Raw genomic sequence first — 18872 nt, 5'->3', positions numbered from 1 at the left:
AAGCATCCTAATTGTTGCTCCAAGGTTGCCTTCTCTGTTAATTGTTGGCATACCGCGATAATAACTGATTCGATAAACCCTGCTGCCTTATGAAGCTCGATGAAATTGAAAGTAACATCGTGCAACATGATTTCATTTAATTTTTCAATTACAGAAGATTATTAAAAGAACTACCATCGCTTGGATTTTTACTTACTTTTTAACGCACTTCGATCATTATGTCATCAAGTTTCCATGCGCGATTGACAAGAAAATTTTTTTTTTATTACCACCTTAAGAATCAGGTGATAAAATTTATGTAAACATAGCGTTATTGAAAATTGTATATGTACAATTAAAAGAATAACACTTTATGATAATCCTGTAAATACCTTAACTTTTGTTAAGCTTCATACAGTTCTAGAATCTGGGTGTAAAAAAAGTAGTCAACACAATCCTTGAAATTCTCTTTTATAAGTACAATATGAAAAAGCAAAATTCAAGAAGATACAGACTAAAGAAAATATCAAGCAAATCCTTGGAATTTTCTCTTATCTTATGATATTGGAAAATATAATATAATAGTGTAAGTAGACCGAAAAAGTTATGTAAACATAGCGTTGTTGAAAATTGTATATGTACAATTAAAAAGAATGACACTTTATGATAATTCTATAAATACCTTAACTTTTGTTACGAATCTGGGTGTAAAAAAAGTAGTCAACAGAATACTTGAAATTCTCTTTTACAAGTACAATATGAAAAAGCAAAGTTCAAGAATATACAAAGTAAAGAAAATATCAAGCAAGTCCTTGGAATTTTCCCTTATCTTATGATATTGGAAAATATAATATAATAGTGTAAGTTGATCAAAAAGATATGTAAACATAGCGTTGTTGAAAATTGTATACGTACAATTAAAAAGAATAACACTTTATGATAATTCTATAAATACCTTAACTTTTGTTACGAATCTGGGTGTAAAAAAAGTAGTCAACAGAATCCTTGAAAATCTCTTTTATAAATGCAATATGAAAAAGCAAAATTCAAGAAGATACAGACTAAAGAAAATATCAAGCAAGTTCTTGGAATTTTCCCTTATCTTATGATATTGGAAAATATGATATAATAGTGTAAGTTGACCGAAAAAGTTATGTAAACATTGCGTTATTGAAAATTGTATACGTACAATTAAAAAGAATAACACTTTATGATAATCCTATAAATACCTTAACTTTTGTTACGAATCTGGGTGTAAAAAAAGTAGTCAACAGAATCCTTGAAAATCTCTTTTATAAATGCAATATGAAAAAGCAAAATTCAAGAAGATACAGACTAAAGAAAATATCAAGCAAGTCCTTGGAATTTTCCCTTATCTTATGATATTGGAAAATATGATATAATAGCGTAAGTTGACCGAAAAAGATCGCGGATAAAAGATTATCTCAATGAATCACTGCACTTTAACGTGTTAATTAAGAAAAATGAAAAAGATCGACGATAATTAATTGAATTTTCTATAGTATCCATGTGATCGCGTGTTCAGATCACATCGCAGGTAAACAGACGCGGCGTATTCATTGACTTTTCGCCGGTGATCGGTATGTCAGAAGTACGTATGCTCATAAACGCACACGAGCCAGTACTTAAACAGACTGTATATGAGTCAAGGCTGCGCAGGGACCCTTACCTACTTTTTCCTTTTACGGTATTGAATCGGACCGATGCATGAATGTATGGGATGTGGTGACCGATAAACTTACGCAAAAGATTTCGCGCGTCGACAAATTGCCTGGCGAAATTTTCACCGTTCCCATCACGAACGCATTCCATTGAAATTAAGTCGTCAAATCAGACGATTACCATATAAAGACTGCATGTTAATATCTAACATAGAGATCAAGTATAATATTCAGCAAGTTTCCATGTGATCGCTATCGAAATTACTCATTTGGAAATTGCTCGAATTATTCGGTAAATCTTGAAATAATTACACAAACGGCCAGGCTAAAAGCGTTGTCCGAGTCATTGCGAATTGACCATGACACGACTTGACTCAAGGAGACCGAGCGAGATACCTATAACCCCAATGCCAAAATTGTCGCCGCCTAATATTAGGATCTTCCTGCTGGAGACGCGATACACGAGACATTGTTACGATCGTGTATTTTTATCTTTCACGCGTTACATTTCCGTCTTGCGAATGGTCACACAATTGATACCCGTTTTAAGAAATCTTTTCCACGAAGATTATCTTATCTGTCGCGATAAATAATCTACGTATTTTTAAGGCCATCAATGGTAAGTTTTTTTTTTCTAATTGGTATTAAGGTAATCGAAGAAGAGTATCTAAGTTTTTATAGCAACTTTGCAACAATCCCGGTGACTTTGATCTTGGTAACTATGGAAACTGGATCAAGGAATTACGAACGTAATCCCGAATGGATCTATCTCTTTTACTGGCGTACAGTGCTACTTCGCTTCCTTCTTGGTACAGTTATACAATTCCTGTCCAAAGTCTTCTAATGATACTCTTTATTCTCGGTTTTAGTCGTAACAATATATTTTCTCCTTTTTTTAAAGATAGTTTTAAGGATCGAAGACCCTTTCGAAGAATCAATTGATAAATAATTATTTCTTTACGCTGAAGATTTTCTGCATTTCCACTATCGGAGTATAAATCTCATATTCATAATGTAAAAATATGTATATACTTTCTACTGTTTATAGGAAATAAATATCAATAATTGCGTTATGTATGACTTTATTTAACATATGGAATTTATAATGAAATTTTTCGACCTTTTTTTAAAAGTGGAATATTTTGCTCTCGCATCTATTTCAAACAACGAATTACGCAATTTGTTGAGCATTAGAATTAATGTCTCAAATATACTGATCCTTCTACGAATTTTCAATACAATCACCTCCATGGTAATTATCGCCACGTTACTTGCTTGAGAGGAGGCGACGACAAAAAGAAAGAAAGGAAGCTCCACTTTTCTTTCAATGCCTCGAATGTGCCTCAAACTCCATCAAAGACTCCACTGTCTTTTCCCAAATACTCTGAATTTCGGATCGCCGCGTTGGGCAAGAGCTCTCCAGGACCCGAGTGAAAATAAGCGGCGGCGCGATCGGGCGTTGTAGCGTCGCCGATTCTAAAGATAAATTCCGCAGCGGTGTATGTTTTCACAAGCCCGTACGTAGAAAATGCTCACGGCGAGTCTGTACACGTATAGTGTACACACATATAGACACGCATACGCGGTGTGGTAGGGATAAGAGACGTCAGAAAACGAGAGAAAGAGAGAGAAAGAGAAGCGCGTCCTGGCGCGCGACGTCATCGTCGTCTTTTACGATCGCGAGGAGAGAAGCCCGCGAGAAAAGGTGGGAGCCACGACGAACGGTTGTAGCCGAAGCTTTCAGCGACCAGTCGAGACTTAGCCTGCGAGTCAGACGCATCCCAGACGACGAACGAACCTGAATACTTGCCCCGTGAGTAAGCATGTGCACTTTTTCCAGTCCGTACCTACGTCCGATGCAACGGCCTGCTCGAGTTTCGCCTTTCGACCTCGCGTGTCTTGCAGGACCTTCCTGGATCTGCTCGATCGTGACTCTCGTTCCCTCTAACATCGTCCATGTGTGTGCCTGTCCGTGTATGTGTGCGTGTGTGTGTGTGGGTGGGTGGGTGGGTTGGTTGTGCGAGAAAAAAAGTGACGTGAGTAGAACGTGCGTGTTTCTTTCGTGCGCAGGAAAGTGAAGAGGGTCGATCGCTGTCGGAGGCAGAAATCAGTTTTCGAATAGAGGCGGATGATCTTGCAGGTCGACGACGATTTTGCCTTGAAAAGGAGTTGAACCAAGTGGTAAATGAAGCTTGGATCGCCTTATATTTGATCTACTTACTTTTTTAACTTGATAGAGATTCAATTGAGTTGAGAGAGAATTGATAATTGCAACGTCTATCATGCGCAGTTCATGCGAGCGATTTTAAAAAGCAATCGGTTATTATGCAAATTTTGGCGGACGTTTCGTAACGTTCAGGCCCGCAACCCGTTGTCAATCGTGGATGCAGCCTGAGTTGGTATTTGCCAGAAAAAGTGTGACTCATAAAAAGTTTCAGGCATTCACGAGTAACCGCTGTGACAACATTGTCCCAGACTACCGATTTCTTTGCTGTGCCAGAGTAGACAAGAATTTCTAACTGCGAGATAGCAGATCGCGGTCACGATGTTGTTCCGGACGCTCGCTGATAACAAATTCTCGAAAGAACCAGTGCAAACGTTACTATACTCTGCTTTTGGTGTTCGGTGTAGGCGATCGAAGAAATTGATAGAACAACCTGTAGAAGGTTTCAGTGTCCCATTAAAAAGTGTAGACTAATTTATTCGTAATATCGCATGGAATACTCGTAGTATTTGCAGTGATTTGATAATTTATTACTTCATTATCGAACTTGTATCGAATTTTAATTCAAGAAATTTATTAAACAAGGTCAAATTTCTATGTCACGATCTAGGTCGCATTCTTTTCGCACACAAATTTCTTATCTGCTCCAAAAAAGATGTAGAACGATCATCATCATGACGTAGGTGGATTATGCAAAAATTTCCGCATCAAGTGTCAGAAATTGTTACGATAGGGGGCCTGGTAGGGAGGATAATTTTCTTTCGAGCGTAATCAGACACCGATCCGAATGTAGTAACGAAACTCGGCTGTGCGTAACCCGAAAAGGTTCGACGGCAGGCGACTAGCGATTCCACCCTCTCCTCTCGCGTGTAAAAATAACCCTCTGCTTTGATACAAGCTCCATTGCAATCCGGCAGCTGGGCTTATTTTTTATCCATCACTATTTCGACTGTGTGCTCTGTGACTTTCGATAAGCTTGGGATGTGACTTCATCACAATCTATACATTAAAACCAGAAACGGAAGAAAAAATCCCCACCTTTGATTAGGTATCTTTTCCCATTGTATCTTCTTTTTCTTCTTTTTTTTTTTTTTTTAATTTTATATTTCATCTTTGCAAAGAGTTTATTATGGATATATTATGGTAAATATATGATGGTGTCAACGGTTTGATTTCGAAGGTATTTAAGTTTCACAGAGTAAAGGTGAGAAGTGATGACACGAAGAAGTTCGTTTCTTCGGAGCATTGTGTCTAGAATTTCTGCTTCTTTGAACTGGTTGAAACTTCGTTTTCTTCCCTCTTCGCTTCTCCGGCATCTCTGATTACGGGCGAGCCAGGAATCGTGCTCATTCGTTCGTATAGATACCAATGATACGGATGCAGAGATTCATACACGCGTAGACTCAACGAGTACCAAGAAGTTCTTTAACCCTGCTACGATTCTCAAATCTTTTACGTTTCGATCATTTTCTCGGTTCCTAAAAAGTTACCTAAAAAGAGACTCTAATGAAATTAATATTTTAAGAAAATAATTATTACGCAATAATGTATTACACAGCAACAGCTAATCACTCGTATCAATAACAATTCCTTAATACTTTCCTCGTACTTTAGAAGTTGTCAAAGCATAAAAAAATACGATTTGGTTAAAAATATTTCAAAGAACGCGGCAAGCTTGAGAAACTAAACTGAACTTTCTATAGTCTGACTCTGTCTTCTTTCTTCTCATTTCAATATCGAGTTTCACTTTAGAAGCTTAAAAGAGAAAAAAGAATTGGGAAGTAACGATCCACTGTTAACTCTTGATTAAAGTTTCGCTACTTCCTTAGAAATTAAATTCGATCTTCTATAATCTATCACCATGTGCTTTCTTCTCATTCCAATGCCAAATTTAGCGTTAAAAGCTTAATAAAGAAGAAACAAGCGAACAGTGACACTCACTGTTAACGTGCCAGATTAAAATTTCACTCTCGGCAAAAGAACTCGATTTTGAAAGCGAAACAGGATGGAAAAAACAGTAGAGATAGAATGATCCTGGAAGAAACAATGTCTGGAATGTTTCCACGAAGAAAATTAACCCGTTCGTGGCTCTGTCCTGCTGGCCGTATCGGTACCCTCTCGTCCTCGCGATGCATCGGTTTCGCTCGTGTAGTGAAACGAGCGCATAAAATGCGAAAGCAGCGAGCCCGCGAAGAATCCTCTCGTTTCGCCTTGGTTCGTCCTGGAGGATCGCATACCTGAATGTCTGACGTCACGAGAGAGGAAGAAAGACGGCCGGAGCAGCGAAGACGTTTGATTTTATATATACGGACACGGTACAGAGCCCGGGCCTTCTTGAGCAAGAACCTGTCTCTATAAATAGGATATCCGGTCGTTCGCTAATTATACTTCGATGCATGCTGTCCGTATAGCGAGAACTTGCACGAATTTGCGGCCGATCCGGCGATTTCTATGGTAATTACCGTCGCGTCGCGTTTTTAAGAGATAACTTTGCGCTTCAGCTTCTGAAACAAACGAGAGGGAAGAGAAAAATAAAAAAAAGGATAGAAAAGAACGGTCGTCAAAAAGGTATGAGATATATAGGAGAACCTGCACGAAAAAAGAAAAAAATCAAATAATTAAGTTGCGGTTAATTGCAATCTTGATTCGTCTCACGGTCATTGAAATCTCCGGCACGATGAACGCGCGCGAACTCGATCATTCTCCTTGGGAATCGATCGAGTTATACGGACCAAGGGAGAATTAAAAAGTACAATTTGCCGATCGAAGATAAAAGCGTATGGGAAGGAATACGGTTTACGTGCTGGAGAGAACGCATATTCGAGAACGTTGAGATGATAATGGAGACGTCCGTTGCTGTTCTAGATACGTTGTCTTTTTTCTGGTAAACGAGTGAACAAACCAAACCGCCACCATGGACGCGATCAAGAAGAAGATGCAGGGAATGAAGCTGGAGAAGGACAACGCGATGGATCGCGCGTTGCTCTGTGAACAGCAAGCTCGTGATGCAAATGCGCGAGCAGAAAAGGTAAATGTTTCAAATTTTCAGCGTATTATGCGTTTCAGTTGGAGGACCTGAAATAACTGCTGACAAGCTAAGAATAAAAAGTAGTCTGATGTAATAAAAGAAATACCAAAAATGTCTATTTACCTGCTTTGCTAAAATGGGGAATAAAAATAACGATGAAATAATCACAATGTGATAAAAATGCGTTATAGGATTGGCATCTGTTCAAGAACGTTGATTATAGATCTGGAGTGTCTATACCTGTTTTCTCTGCCATAATCATATATATACACAATAAATGTGTAATTATCTGTTATTGTGTTAACTGTTTGATTTATAACATTCTTTTGTCCAACAAAGGCCGAGGAAGAGGCGCGCGCCCTGCAGAAGAAGATCCAGACCATTGAAAACGAACTCGATCAAACTCAAGAGGCTCTTATGCAGGTCAATGCTAAACTTGAAGAGAAAGACAAGGCGCTGCAGAACGTAAGTTATTCGTAATATTCCATCATCGTAGTTCTATCGTAATTTCTTATCAAATTTAAGTTTCAAACTTCAAATATTTTAACCTTTCACGGACAATTTGCAGTATATTAAATTACTTCATTTAGAAAGAGAAAGTTAGATAATTGAGTACACTGATACTTGGAGAAAGAACAACAAATATCATATAAGAAACATTTAAAAAATAAACTCAACCGGTTTTCGAATATGAAAACCCGCCAGTCTTTATCAATCACCGCGTTGTTACCGACAGAATAGTGACGTTCGAGCGCCATCAGATGTCGCGGCGATCGTGCGCAGGCGTTTCACAAGAAAAGAATAGGTTCTCCGCGAACGGAGCGCACAGTCGAGCATTAGTACGCGAAGCTGCCGCTTCGTTTGTTCGGCGGTGGTCGGCAAACTTCGGTTTCGTGTCGTAGTTTATGGTAGGGGTAACCTGGATCGAGCATAGAGCAATAGACGGAGAAAGAGAGAGAGAAAGCAAGAGCAAGATAGAAATCAGACCAGGACGGTGCAGAGAGCAGAGACCAACGTGTCTCCTCTCGTGCATGCGTTCGCCTGTACGGAACGGTGGTGTGTGTGCAACATAGAGAGACAGACAGAAGGACGTATGCGTGGCGCGGTGAGAAACGTGTTACGAACAGTGACAGACAAGATGGCGGTGTGTCTTGTGCAGTAGTAGGAACAGTGGTACGTAGAGTACATTAGAAGGATAAATAGTGGAAGAAAGGGGTTAGGTGAAAGGTTTAGCAGCTGGATAGTATGGAACCAGCTCTTACGACGACCACGAGACGTCGCGGTCATCAACATCATCCGCGGTACACTACGCGTCGACGTATCGATGTCTCCAGCAGAGGACCCGCGCAGTGTGGCCCTGCTGATATCGTTAAAGATACGCCGACTGGTAACAACGAAACGCCAACGACTACAACGTCATCGAGACTCGATGAAAAAAGCACTGTCATTGGTACGGAGTGTTCGACCGCGGTGACAGTACCCACGATCGTCGGCCCGAGGTGGCTCCAAGATCCGACGGCCACTACTGTATCCTCAAAAGACGTCAACAAGATAACGTACAAGCTCGAAGATGATGACAGAGAGGACATCCGACACAGGCTCGCGCAGTGTAGCCTGGATGTCCTCAATGAACGACGCGAACAGTTTGTTCTTGATAGAAACGAGAACGAGAGCTGTGACAGCCACGATACGGAACAACCATCAACTGATAAGCCTCGATTAAGGCCACGTGGGATCGAGATATGCAAAAACGAGTCCGACAACGAGACGAGGAGCAAAGAAACTTCACCGGAGCCTGAGCACGCGGTCGCGAGGGCTCGCGGTGACGGGAACTCTGACGACGAGTCGACCAACGTCGAGGAGGACCCTGAACTTGCTGAGCTTGCCAAGCTTAGATGTCCTAGCGAAAGGACCGAGGTGCAAGCTGAAAGGGAAGCAAGAAGAAGAAAGAGATGCGCCGATTATCCTGGATTAGCTTTCGGATGGTCCATATTCTCCAGCGACACGATGATGAAATTCGGTCTCATAAGGAACGAATTGCAGAATATTATGGGGAACCAGCTTAAACGGGTCAGTATCGCATGATACATCACTGATGCACCCGGTACGTAGGTAAACGAGCGTGCTGCGTGAAGGTCATCATATGACATAACCTTGACGCAGTTTGACGTCACGTCGGTCAATGGGTCCTCGAGGGTCATACAGCCCTTGATAACGGAAAGAGATCATGACCAATGAAGATCTTGCTTTCTCTCTCGGACCATATCATACCACGCGTGTATATAATTCTTCATCTCTTTTGCATTTCTTTCTGTCGACTTACCCAACGTTTTCGTCGAACGAGGTAATCTTCGTAAATTCGATACCTTATATGGTTGAGAGCAGGATAAAAATACGCGCGCAGTTAGGTTAGGTGATCTAGTGGTTAACCACGGACCCCACGGTGACGTTACAGACCATTAAATCGTAGGTTGCTTGAGAAGGTTTTACAAAGGAACGTTGACGACTCTTGTTACTCTTTCTCACGTTTTAATTACACGCTCTTTTCTACCGACCATTCTGGAAAATTACCGAACCGCCACGAATACTGATTAGAGAAAGGCCGATTAATACATCGGAATTCCAGCCGTTGCCAAGTGAAAATCGAAATCAGTTTGCATTATCGCGTACTAAATAAATGATATACTACTTATTGCGTTTAATAATACTTGAGAGAATCATTAGTAGCGCTTTTAGCGACAAGCGACTTCTTGCAGAACTTAACGATGCACGATCGTCCGACAAAGGATACTTATTGTATAGGGTTACTGAACGGAGACAATGGATGAAGCGTAATTCTTTCATCCAATATGATAAATGGTATTCTTATTTAGTCGACTCCAAGCGACCGTACGCCCAGGTAATTCAAATTTTTCGATTATTTATATACAATCACGTCCGATGCACATCATAATATGCGGCGTTCTTACCAATTCGTTTTTGGTTTAAGCCACACCTTTCGATTTAATATGACGCGTTCGTACAACGAGTGTAACATTGCCAAACTTGGAAGCTTATGTTCAGTTTCATGAAGAACCTAACCTAACCTGACCAAATGCAATAATATATCGTAAAATGACATTATAATTGAAGTTTCTTGACGATTTTTAAAAAATTTTAATATTTTCAATATCTTTGCGAAATAGATAAAATAATTCAACAAATGAAAGATATCTTCGTATACATATATGCTTTTGGAACACATTTCCAAAAACAAACCCCACCCTGCACTGGTAACACGCGTTAAACATAAATAGCACTCGTCAACATTCTAAAAATACGTGGCTGTTGGTACACGGATCCAGCAGCTCTTTTATTCGGCACTCTGAGAGAACATTGCGTAAGCATAGCGCCCGGAACACGCTCCCACAAATCCGCTTCGTTATGAGCGTTTTATAAGCCGGTGACGATATAGAGTATGTGTAACACCGTTGCAGAATATTCATAACATATTGCACCGGAATTTGAAATGCGTTCTATACTTTATTGTCGACCTTTGAAACAAAGATCTGTTTCTTTACCCCGTTATCTTAGCCGATGTTTACACGTCACATTCTCTGCGATTTCACGGCAGATCAATGTGCTGCCATCTATACTTACATTCTTCGCATAATTCTGATGGACGAGTTTCTGGATTCTCGAACTTACATTCGAATTCAGTTGATTGTTCTTAATTCGATGCTAACCTGGGATTTGCATACCATTTGAATTTATCGTAGAATGACTGAATATTAGAGATGGAGCTGCGGTAGTTTTTCATAAATGCACAATCATATATTTCTAACGTGTTATTTATACTTTGCAGTCACTTTTTAATATATATATAACTGTTTATTCTTTCTTCTGTAAAAAAATACTACTGACATATAAAAAGAAGAGTATTAGAGATAATACGAGTATTAACTATGCAGTTTGATGTATTCTGTAATTAATTCTTCGCGACGCAAACTAGTAATTAAATTAATATGCATAGCCAGTCAAACTAGATAAAATGTATTGAATATTTAATTAAAATTACACTACATGAATTCAAATTAAGAAATATGATGCAAGCAAAATAACATTTAGTTTGATTTTTCCCGAAATTATATTCTTGAATAAAACAATTACGTCATAATTTATTAAAAATGTTCAATTAACGGTCGCAACTCTTATATAATGATATTACAATAATTCTCTTGCTCTAGAACTTCATAATAAAATATATTACTATTTCCGGTAGCGCTTAAACCATATGATACAATCCGTTATTCGATTTGTCCATAATTGTGTCTTTATTAAATCTCTCTAATGCGTACAAAATGAATAACAATTTATTACTAGGGGTCACATAACCGTTATATTACTGATCTCTATTATCATTTAAATTTCCGCGTCACTCATCCATCTCATTCTACCTACTCATCGTAAAACCGTCGATCATAGAAAACAACCAATTTTAGGAAAATTACGTCGGTACTGGAATTATCATTGGTGCATAGAATAAATGCGAAATGCCCCTCACAGCGAATGAAAAGCAGAAGAAGCGAAACAACGCAGGAATTGTTGTCGACCATCCATTCGAACGGTTGGGCGCGCTCGCGACGGGCGCGGTATTTCCGGGGCTTTGCGCGCGACGACACGTCGATTGGCGTAGCGATACTCGGCGTGCGCATCATACTGTGACACGGTCTCGAAAAGAAAAAAATAACGATTGAATCAATGAACCGACTCTTTATAAATATAGGCGTGGTCAGATAGGAAGTATTTAAACGATGAGGTCAATTGCAATTTGATCAAAGGGAAATTTTCCACAAAATATCGTAGGAGAAACGTCGTTAAGGGCAAGGGACTATTTGACGTCCGCAGAACGGTAGCGCGCATGCGCGTACTGACCGGGGGCGGCCATCTTGCTTTCCAGTCAACAGCAGCCAGTGGTCGTCAGTGTACGACAGCTCGGAGGCTACGAAACTCTCTCTCTCGCACGGGTACCGGTTGTCTATCGTACCCCGATATACTTTGTCTTCGTACGTCGTGTTCACCGGCTGTCTTAGATCCTCCATTCTTCCATTTATCGTTCGAGCATTACCTCGATCCGCGCACTAGACTCGTAATCGCGATATTTACAAGTGAGAAGACGATAACACGCGCGAATATCCAGCAGCATGTCGACGCAAGTGCAGGGCACCCTTCTCGACGTGCTCAAGAAGAAGATGAGGCAGACCAAAGAAGAAATGGAGAAGTACAAGGATGAGTGTGAAGAGTATCAGAAGCGGCTGCAAGTGGAAGTGATACGCCGCGAGGAAGTGAGTGAGAAAATTACCTCAACTTCGTATTTCGTTCGTTTTTTCTGCCTACGAATTGGCTCGATACTATGTAGGGTTCTTTGTCGAGGATATTTTTCCAGTTTCCTCTGATTCGAGTTATTCCATTCTCTGGCATAACCTGACCTATCGTACGAGGTAGCTCGTGAATCTCGTTAATCGTTTCACGATGCTCGAATAGGGATGTGAATTAAACGCACAGAAGGGAAGAATTCAGTGAGGTTTGTCAATTTCGATGTCTGATTAACAGTCATACGAAGTGCACCGATCGCAAAGCCAATCGATTCATCTCGTGATCGACTCATTGTGCGGTTAATTTCATCGAGAACACGTAACGAACTGTACGGCTCACGGCGTGTCTTTACCGGAAATATGGTGCTCAACTTCACTCGGTATTCGTCTGGAAAAGTATCGATCGGTTTGCGTGAGAGAAACTTGTTATATTGAAGAAAAATGGATACATTCTATCGAATGACATCACGTTTTGAATATTTAACTTAAAAGATAGAATAGTAATCATGTTCGAAGTCGGTGGACTTTCGATGGAAATCATTTTCACCTTTGTACACGAAACGCTGGAGCCGGCGTCCGCACGGCTATAGGATCGATCGTGAGTGTCAGGCAGCCAGGCACGTCGTCGTCAGGCTGGGTTGTGCCTCTGGAGAGGGCAGCCAGGGGGATATAGAAGGGACACCGACTCGACTTGCACTCGAGACATTCTTGATACAACGAGGACCGGCTTGAAAACTTACCTCTGTCGCTACTCTTGAGCGTTAATCAAACAATTCTTCGTACATTCGGAAATGTCGTTACGATAACGCCCAGAGCTAATTAACCGTGCGCATTGCGCTAAACCAATGTGTCCCTCGTATTCGCGGAATGGAATCAAGGGGAATACCCGGTCGACTTCTGTGTACGATCGTACAATAATTCTCGCATGCGAAGGCTTTCGTAGTATTATCGATATGATACGATCTAATATATTTTTTCGAGGATAATTACGTTTTTTCATTATTCTGCGTCATTTATGAAAAACATGAACATGAAGTAGATTATTTTGAAGATTATAATTTTTGATCATCTTTTTATAAATTAAGAATTTAGAATATTAGGTAGGAATTTATATCTGATGGGTTAAATATAATTGATCAAAAATATTCAGATAAATATGTGCAGTGTCTGTAATTGTAAGCAGATTAAGAACGAATGAATATTCTAGGTGTAAGCCAGTTCATCAGCTTCGATTTCTACCACAGTCTCACTGTTTTTACCCTTTTCTTTCGCTGACGGTCTGGTAAAATACATAGCTGAACGCATAGGTGAATTCACATCTGGCCTGAAGATGTTCCAGTACGTTTCAAAAAGGTATTACAAGTAATTCGAACATTCGAAATGTTATATACACGTTTTTAATTTAAATGTAAAATTATAAATCTGCTTGTTTTACATGTATTCGATTACCATGACACTTTTAATAGACAGTTCAATGGTCCAACAGATTCCAACACAAGAATACGATATATTGAATGCGTAACTCGTTGAAGTTCCAAAGTTGAGCACCGGTGAGAGAAAAAACATTGCTTTTTTTTTACCAAGAAAACATTACTGACCATATCTACCTGCTCGGTGTTATTTACAGTAGCGATATTTAAAATCATCAGCGTTGGGAGTCGATGATTTTATTTTCCTGCGGAGACCTTTCGACCCTCTGTTGAGGAAGCCTGTCACAGACTAATATCCTGTATACAGTTCTACCATGACTAACCTCTGCAAAATTATCGATTATGAATGAAGTAATCAAGTCACAGTATTATATATGATTTTGTAGAACTATCTTTCATCCTAGAGTATGGAGAATGTCTTGAAAAATATGTAACTTAATTCCTGAAAAATTCTTCATAGAAAGAGAAGAGACTTGGAATAAATCAAAAAACTTATTAATAATTCAACTATTTGAGTAGAAAATATACTTGATATCTACATATATGTATAATATGTATATAACATTTACTATAGATCTATAGGGCGTCCTTTCGAAAACCTATCTTTTCTATATTTACATTCATTATACATATCATATTAATTATCTCTAACTCCATTCAGTATCTGTTGGTAGAACCTCTGCATCTTTTAATCCATCCTATTAAATAATTGCCAAAATCTATCCTGGTGAAGAAGGAACGTTTATAATCAAACTACAGATATTTATACAAATTCATATTTTTGTGAACTTTGAATATTTCCGATATTGTTGTATATTGTGTATGTACGTATATATTTTAGCATCTTTAAATTTGTCATACATTTATAAATATCTATAATCCAGCTATAAGGATTCATGTAAAGGTTAATTAGGGCGATTCTTTTGTCGATTAGAGATTAACCTTGTATAGTCTCCGAAAAATGTCAATGTACCTCCGGTGACGTTGCTCGCTTTCTGCCGCTGACGTATCGTCGTCCTAAAAGGCCAACGAATAGGAGCTCGGTGAAGCTTCACTAACAAGCTTTTGTCATTGAGCAATGAAGTGCACTGCCGTGTATGCACTTCTTTTTTCTTCTTCTTTTTCTCGTCTAATAGAACTAAATAACTAACAACGTGTGTCCCACATGTTACGAACATTTATCCAAAGTATATACTCCTAAGTTCGGTTCATTGATTTACCGGGCAGCAACGGATTTAGCTTGTACCGTGAAAGTGATATTACGTACGAGCCGTACGCCAGCACGTGGCGTCTCTTTTATTGAGTTTATATAATCATGCCTCGATTGTCCTCATCCTGGGGGCAGACTTATTAATAAACAAATAAACATCGTCATAGCGCTTCGTTCGTGTTACGTTCCGTTTTTATTGGTTTAGCATATTGGTAATTGATCGATCGATACATTTTGACTTGCTTCGCGGAGGAACGTTTTCAGGATGGATAGTAGTCGTTCTACGTTTCTGAAATAATTCGAAGCATTAGGAAACGCTGAAAGCTTTTCGAGAGAAAAGAGGACTTTGTGGAGTAATCGGATACCGTTGCTTTGGATGAAATTCTCTTGTAGCGTTCCTATCGTATATAGGTTGGTATGTCGTGGTGTTGGTATATCGTAGGGCTGGTATGATTCTACACTTCAAATCAGGTTTTTAAACTAGAAAAGTATGTATTTAATACCAGCATTCTCATCGCGTACCTACTATGTCTATTTAAATACATAAATTACATATTATACGTAATGAAAATTATGTTTCTATTTCAGAAGCACTTCTTAATAATTTAACAAAAAAATATCATCAAAATACTACAGGATTAAGTAATATTACACATACGCTATAATCCATATTCTATGATATAAACAAATATTCCTTATTGAAATTATTTACTGTACCATATCATTACAGTATCATTTTCCTAGTCCCTTTTATAAGCAACAAAATAAGTTTTTCCTGAAATTTTCTGTGATACATTGCTGATACTATTAAACTACAGGACTGATGCGTGCAACATATAAACACAGTAGTACAATCGCGTCGAATTAACAGAACGTAGTGGAGGCAACGGAGGGTGATCGTTGCCGGAAGTTTGGCACACTTACCGTCATTACCGCGGATATGATCGGCAAGACCTGTTCGGTTGCGCCAGTGTGCGTGGGCGTGTCGGTTTCCTCCGACACAGATCGTCCGTGCACGACCTGATAGACGTGATCAATGATCGATACTGAGAATACATGGGACCGGAAATGGCACTCGCGTTACTTTAAATATTATACACTGTGACGAATTATCCGGTCGACAATTTAACCCGCCACATCGTCTGGATACGAATTATGACATTGTACGCGTTATGAGCATGCATAGGCGTAGCCTCTGGTTTCCTTGAGTGAATCATTTTAAGTAGAAAGAACGGCCAATGAAATTCTTAGTAATATAGTTTGATAATTCTCAAACTGTTAATGGGACGTTCTGAAAATTCAACGGGTGTGTTGTAAAACATATTAAATATTAATTGACTGAATAATGTAACAAGTTGGAATAAACAGGAAGTAGAATAGAATTTTATTTATTCTAGAAGAAAAGGAAATTAGATTTTAATTCAAACGACACTTTGACTAAAGTCGTGCTAATTCCATTCGCTTAATCGAATGTGAACTTCTTTTATTTGAGTACCTACATCGTTATCATTTGAATGATACGTTCCTCGCATTACATGAATTCTAGTTATACAGGGTGGTTGGTAACTGGTGGTACAAGCGTAAAATGGGTAATTCTACGCGAAAAAAGAAGTCGAAAATATAGGATAAAAATTTTTCGTTCGAGGCTTTGTTTTCGAGAAAATCGACTTTGAATTTTCGCTCGGTACGCGTCCACTTTATCACGTCTCGTTATAACGGATCTCACTGTAGATCGTTGTCTCAATGGAAAAATTAAAAAAAAGATTTTATTATATATTTTCCACTTCTTTTTTCGCGTAGAAGCATAGACGCGTTTTTCGCGTGAGATTCGTTATAACGTACCGTACGCGTACCGAGCGAAAATTCAAAGTCGATTTTCTCGAAAACAAAGCCTCGAACGAAAAATTTGTATTCTATATTTTCGACTTCTTTTTTCGCCTAGAATCATCCCCTTTCCGTTTGTACCACCAGTTACCAACCACTCTGTATAAACCAATAAATTGAATTATCACCAGAAACGAAACAAATCCATTACATATGTATGCACATTAAAACAACACCATCCTAAATCATACTGAAACAATCAAACGCGCAATATAAATTTATAATATTTATAACAATTGAACACAAAAGAATGTCTCGAAATTTTCTACAAACATTAATCAAGAAAGTTCACCGTACATTACACAAATCAAAGTATAGATATTAATCTATTTTGTAAGATAAGATAACCAAAATTAGTAGAATTGCACATTCATCGATATCGATATCTTTGGCCGATTTGGACGCGTCATCGGTCAAGGGGAATTGCAGGTTTGTTGAATCGGTCCGGATGCAAAATGTTGGTGGATGATCGAAGAACAGTACTTGCATGAAAGCGCGCGTAATGCCCGGTTCACGCACGATAAACTGGGATTTATCCGCTTGGCGCACAATCGTCACAGGTGCAGCCACAAACGAGGACAAGGGCCTCGAATTGCGTAGACTGTAGACGAATACGCGCGTAATCGAGCGTTAAGCAATTTACATTTGTAAGGGCGCGATCGGTTCGTTTCATTTGACGTAACACATCGATGAAGCCAACTTCTGAATACGTTACAATTCCATGTCTTAATTAAAGAACGCTTTAATTAGTATCATATTGTAATAGGGTGTTCGTGACCTCGTTTCACTCATTTTATTTGCATCTTGAGACGAAACAACATTAATTCACCTTCCTAACGCTAACAGGAAGCGCAATTTTCTATTGAACTGCTTATTTATTGGAAAAGTGTGTGGAATAATCTAAAAATGGTGTTTATTCGATAAGAAATAGATACGAGAAATAAAGATTGATAAGGAACGCGTTGAACAATTTTTGCAATAAATCAACACGTTGTAAACAGACTATCTGTAAGCTCTATTTGGTACTATCTTACGAACGAGTACAAAATTCTCCGAATTGAATGAAAGTTTTAAGTTAAATAACATGGGCAAACAATAACTTCCATTTAATACAATCGTACGAAAGAATACAAAGTTTTTTGGCGATTGAATGAAAGTTTCAAATTAAATAACACGGCAAGATACATCGAGTGAGAACGTTAATTACGTAGAAACCGTAACAAAGCGCCTGAGCCTAACATCTTTACGGAAAGTAATTATAAAATGCGGATTTTCTATTGGATCACGTCATAGAATCGAATAGAAACTTTTATGAATTTAATTAACCGATATTATTTGGAATCGAGTTTCATACTATTGCAACTGTTTAATCCACGAAGCGTTAAGTCTCGCGCTTTTAATAGAATGTGATAAGTATTTCTTTTCTTATCTTAAGATTAGTTTTCTTTTTGCGAGACAAGTATATATTCCATTTGCAAGGAATTTGAAGCTATTCGCATGAAAACGTAAGTGGATGCTGTGAAAATGGTCGACCCATTCAATTAAATCGGTTGTTACGAGGAGTACGAGCACCGAAGGAAGTTAGGGTCATTGATATGCGAACTGAGCGAAGACCTTGGCGATCCCGCGATGAATATTCTTGCGAATTCTAATCACGTGTTGTACGATTGTGGACAATAGCTCTTTAATCTTGTTTTCCTTTTTGTATTTTTTATTTTCTTCCTTTCATCTTTTTTCTGAAATTCTTATAAGGATAAGGAAGTCGAGGACATCAAGCTAGAAATAAACGGCGCAATCGTGGTTGTCGAACGACGATAGCTTATCTGGTGTTTGGTCTTAACTTACTTCGTTCATGTGGTAATGAATTTATTGCAACCTTGTAACTTGTTGGCTGAAAAATTGTGGGACGATAACTATTGTTGTTATGGCGTTGCAAAACTCTTGTGGTCATTCATTAAATCAGGACCTCGTGTTACAGGGATTTATATTTATTACTGCAAATTGTCCGTTTTTATATTGCCAATATGTCACTTAAAACTTAAGGCTAATGAGAACCGCTAGTGTCCGTTGTCACTACAATA

The 18872-nt window shown here is 38.8% G+C and overlaps 1 protein-coding gene across 22 annotated transcripts in view; it reads left to right on the top strand.

Moving 5' to 3' along the window:
- The first annotated feature begins 3322 nt into the window (after positions 1-3322).
- Positions 3323-18872, top strand: part of Tm1 (tropomyosin 1) — a 42447-nt gene continuing 26897 nt past the window's right edge. For 6 of the 22 annotated variants that reach the window (XM_033347839.2, XM_076619949.1, XM_033347833.2 and 3 more), the window contains exons 1-3: positions 3323-3474; positions 6751-6913; positions 7253-7378. In XM_033347839.2, the coding sequence (XP_033203730.1) occupies positions 6800-6913; positions 7253-7378 (240 nt within the window). In that variant the 5' untranslated portion in view covers positions 3323-3474; positions 6751-6799. Of the gene's footprint in view, positions 3479-3731; positions 3843-4792; positions 4934-6435; positions 6454-6750; positions 6914-7252; positions 7379-7740; positions 8984-11846; positions 12238-18872 lie in introns of those variants that run through there. The other 16 variants (XM_076619947.1, XM_033347835.2, XM_076619946.1 and 13 more) reach the window with 16 other exon arrangements.

The sequence above is a fragment of the Bombus vancouverensis genome, chromosome 7, assembly GCF_051014615.1.
Source record: "Bombus vancouverensis nearcticus chromosome 7, iyBomVanc1_principal, whole genome shotgun sequence".
Classification (NCBI taxonomy): Eukaryota; Metazoa; Arthropoda; class Insecta; order Hymenoptera; family Apidae; genus Bombus; species Bombus vancouverensis.
Note: the sequence above shows the minus strand (reverse complement) of the source record. Positions and strands in the feature narration are given on the sequence as shown.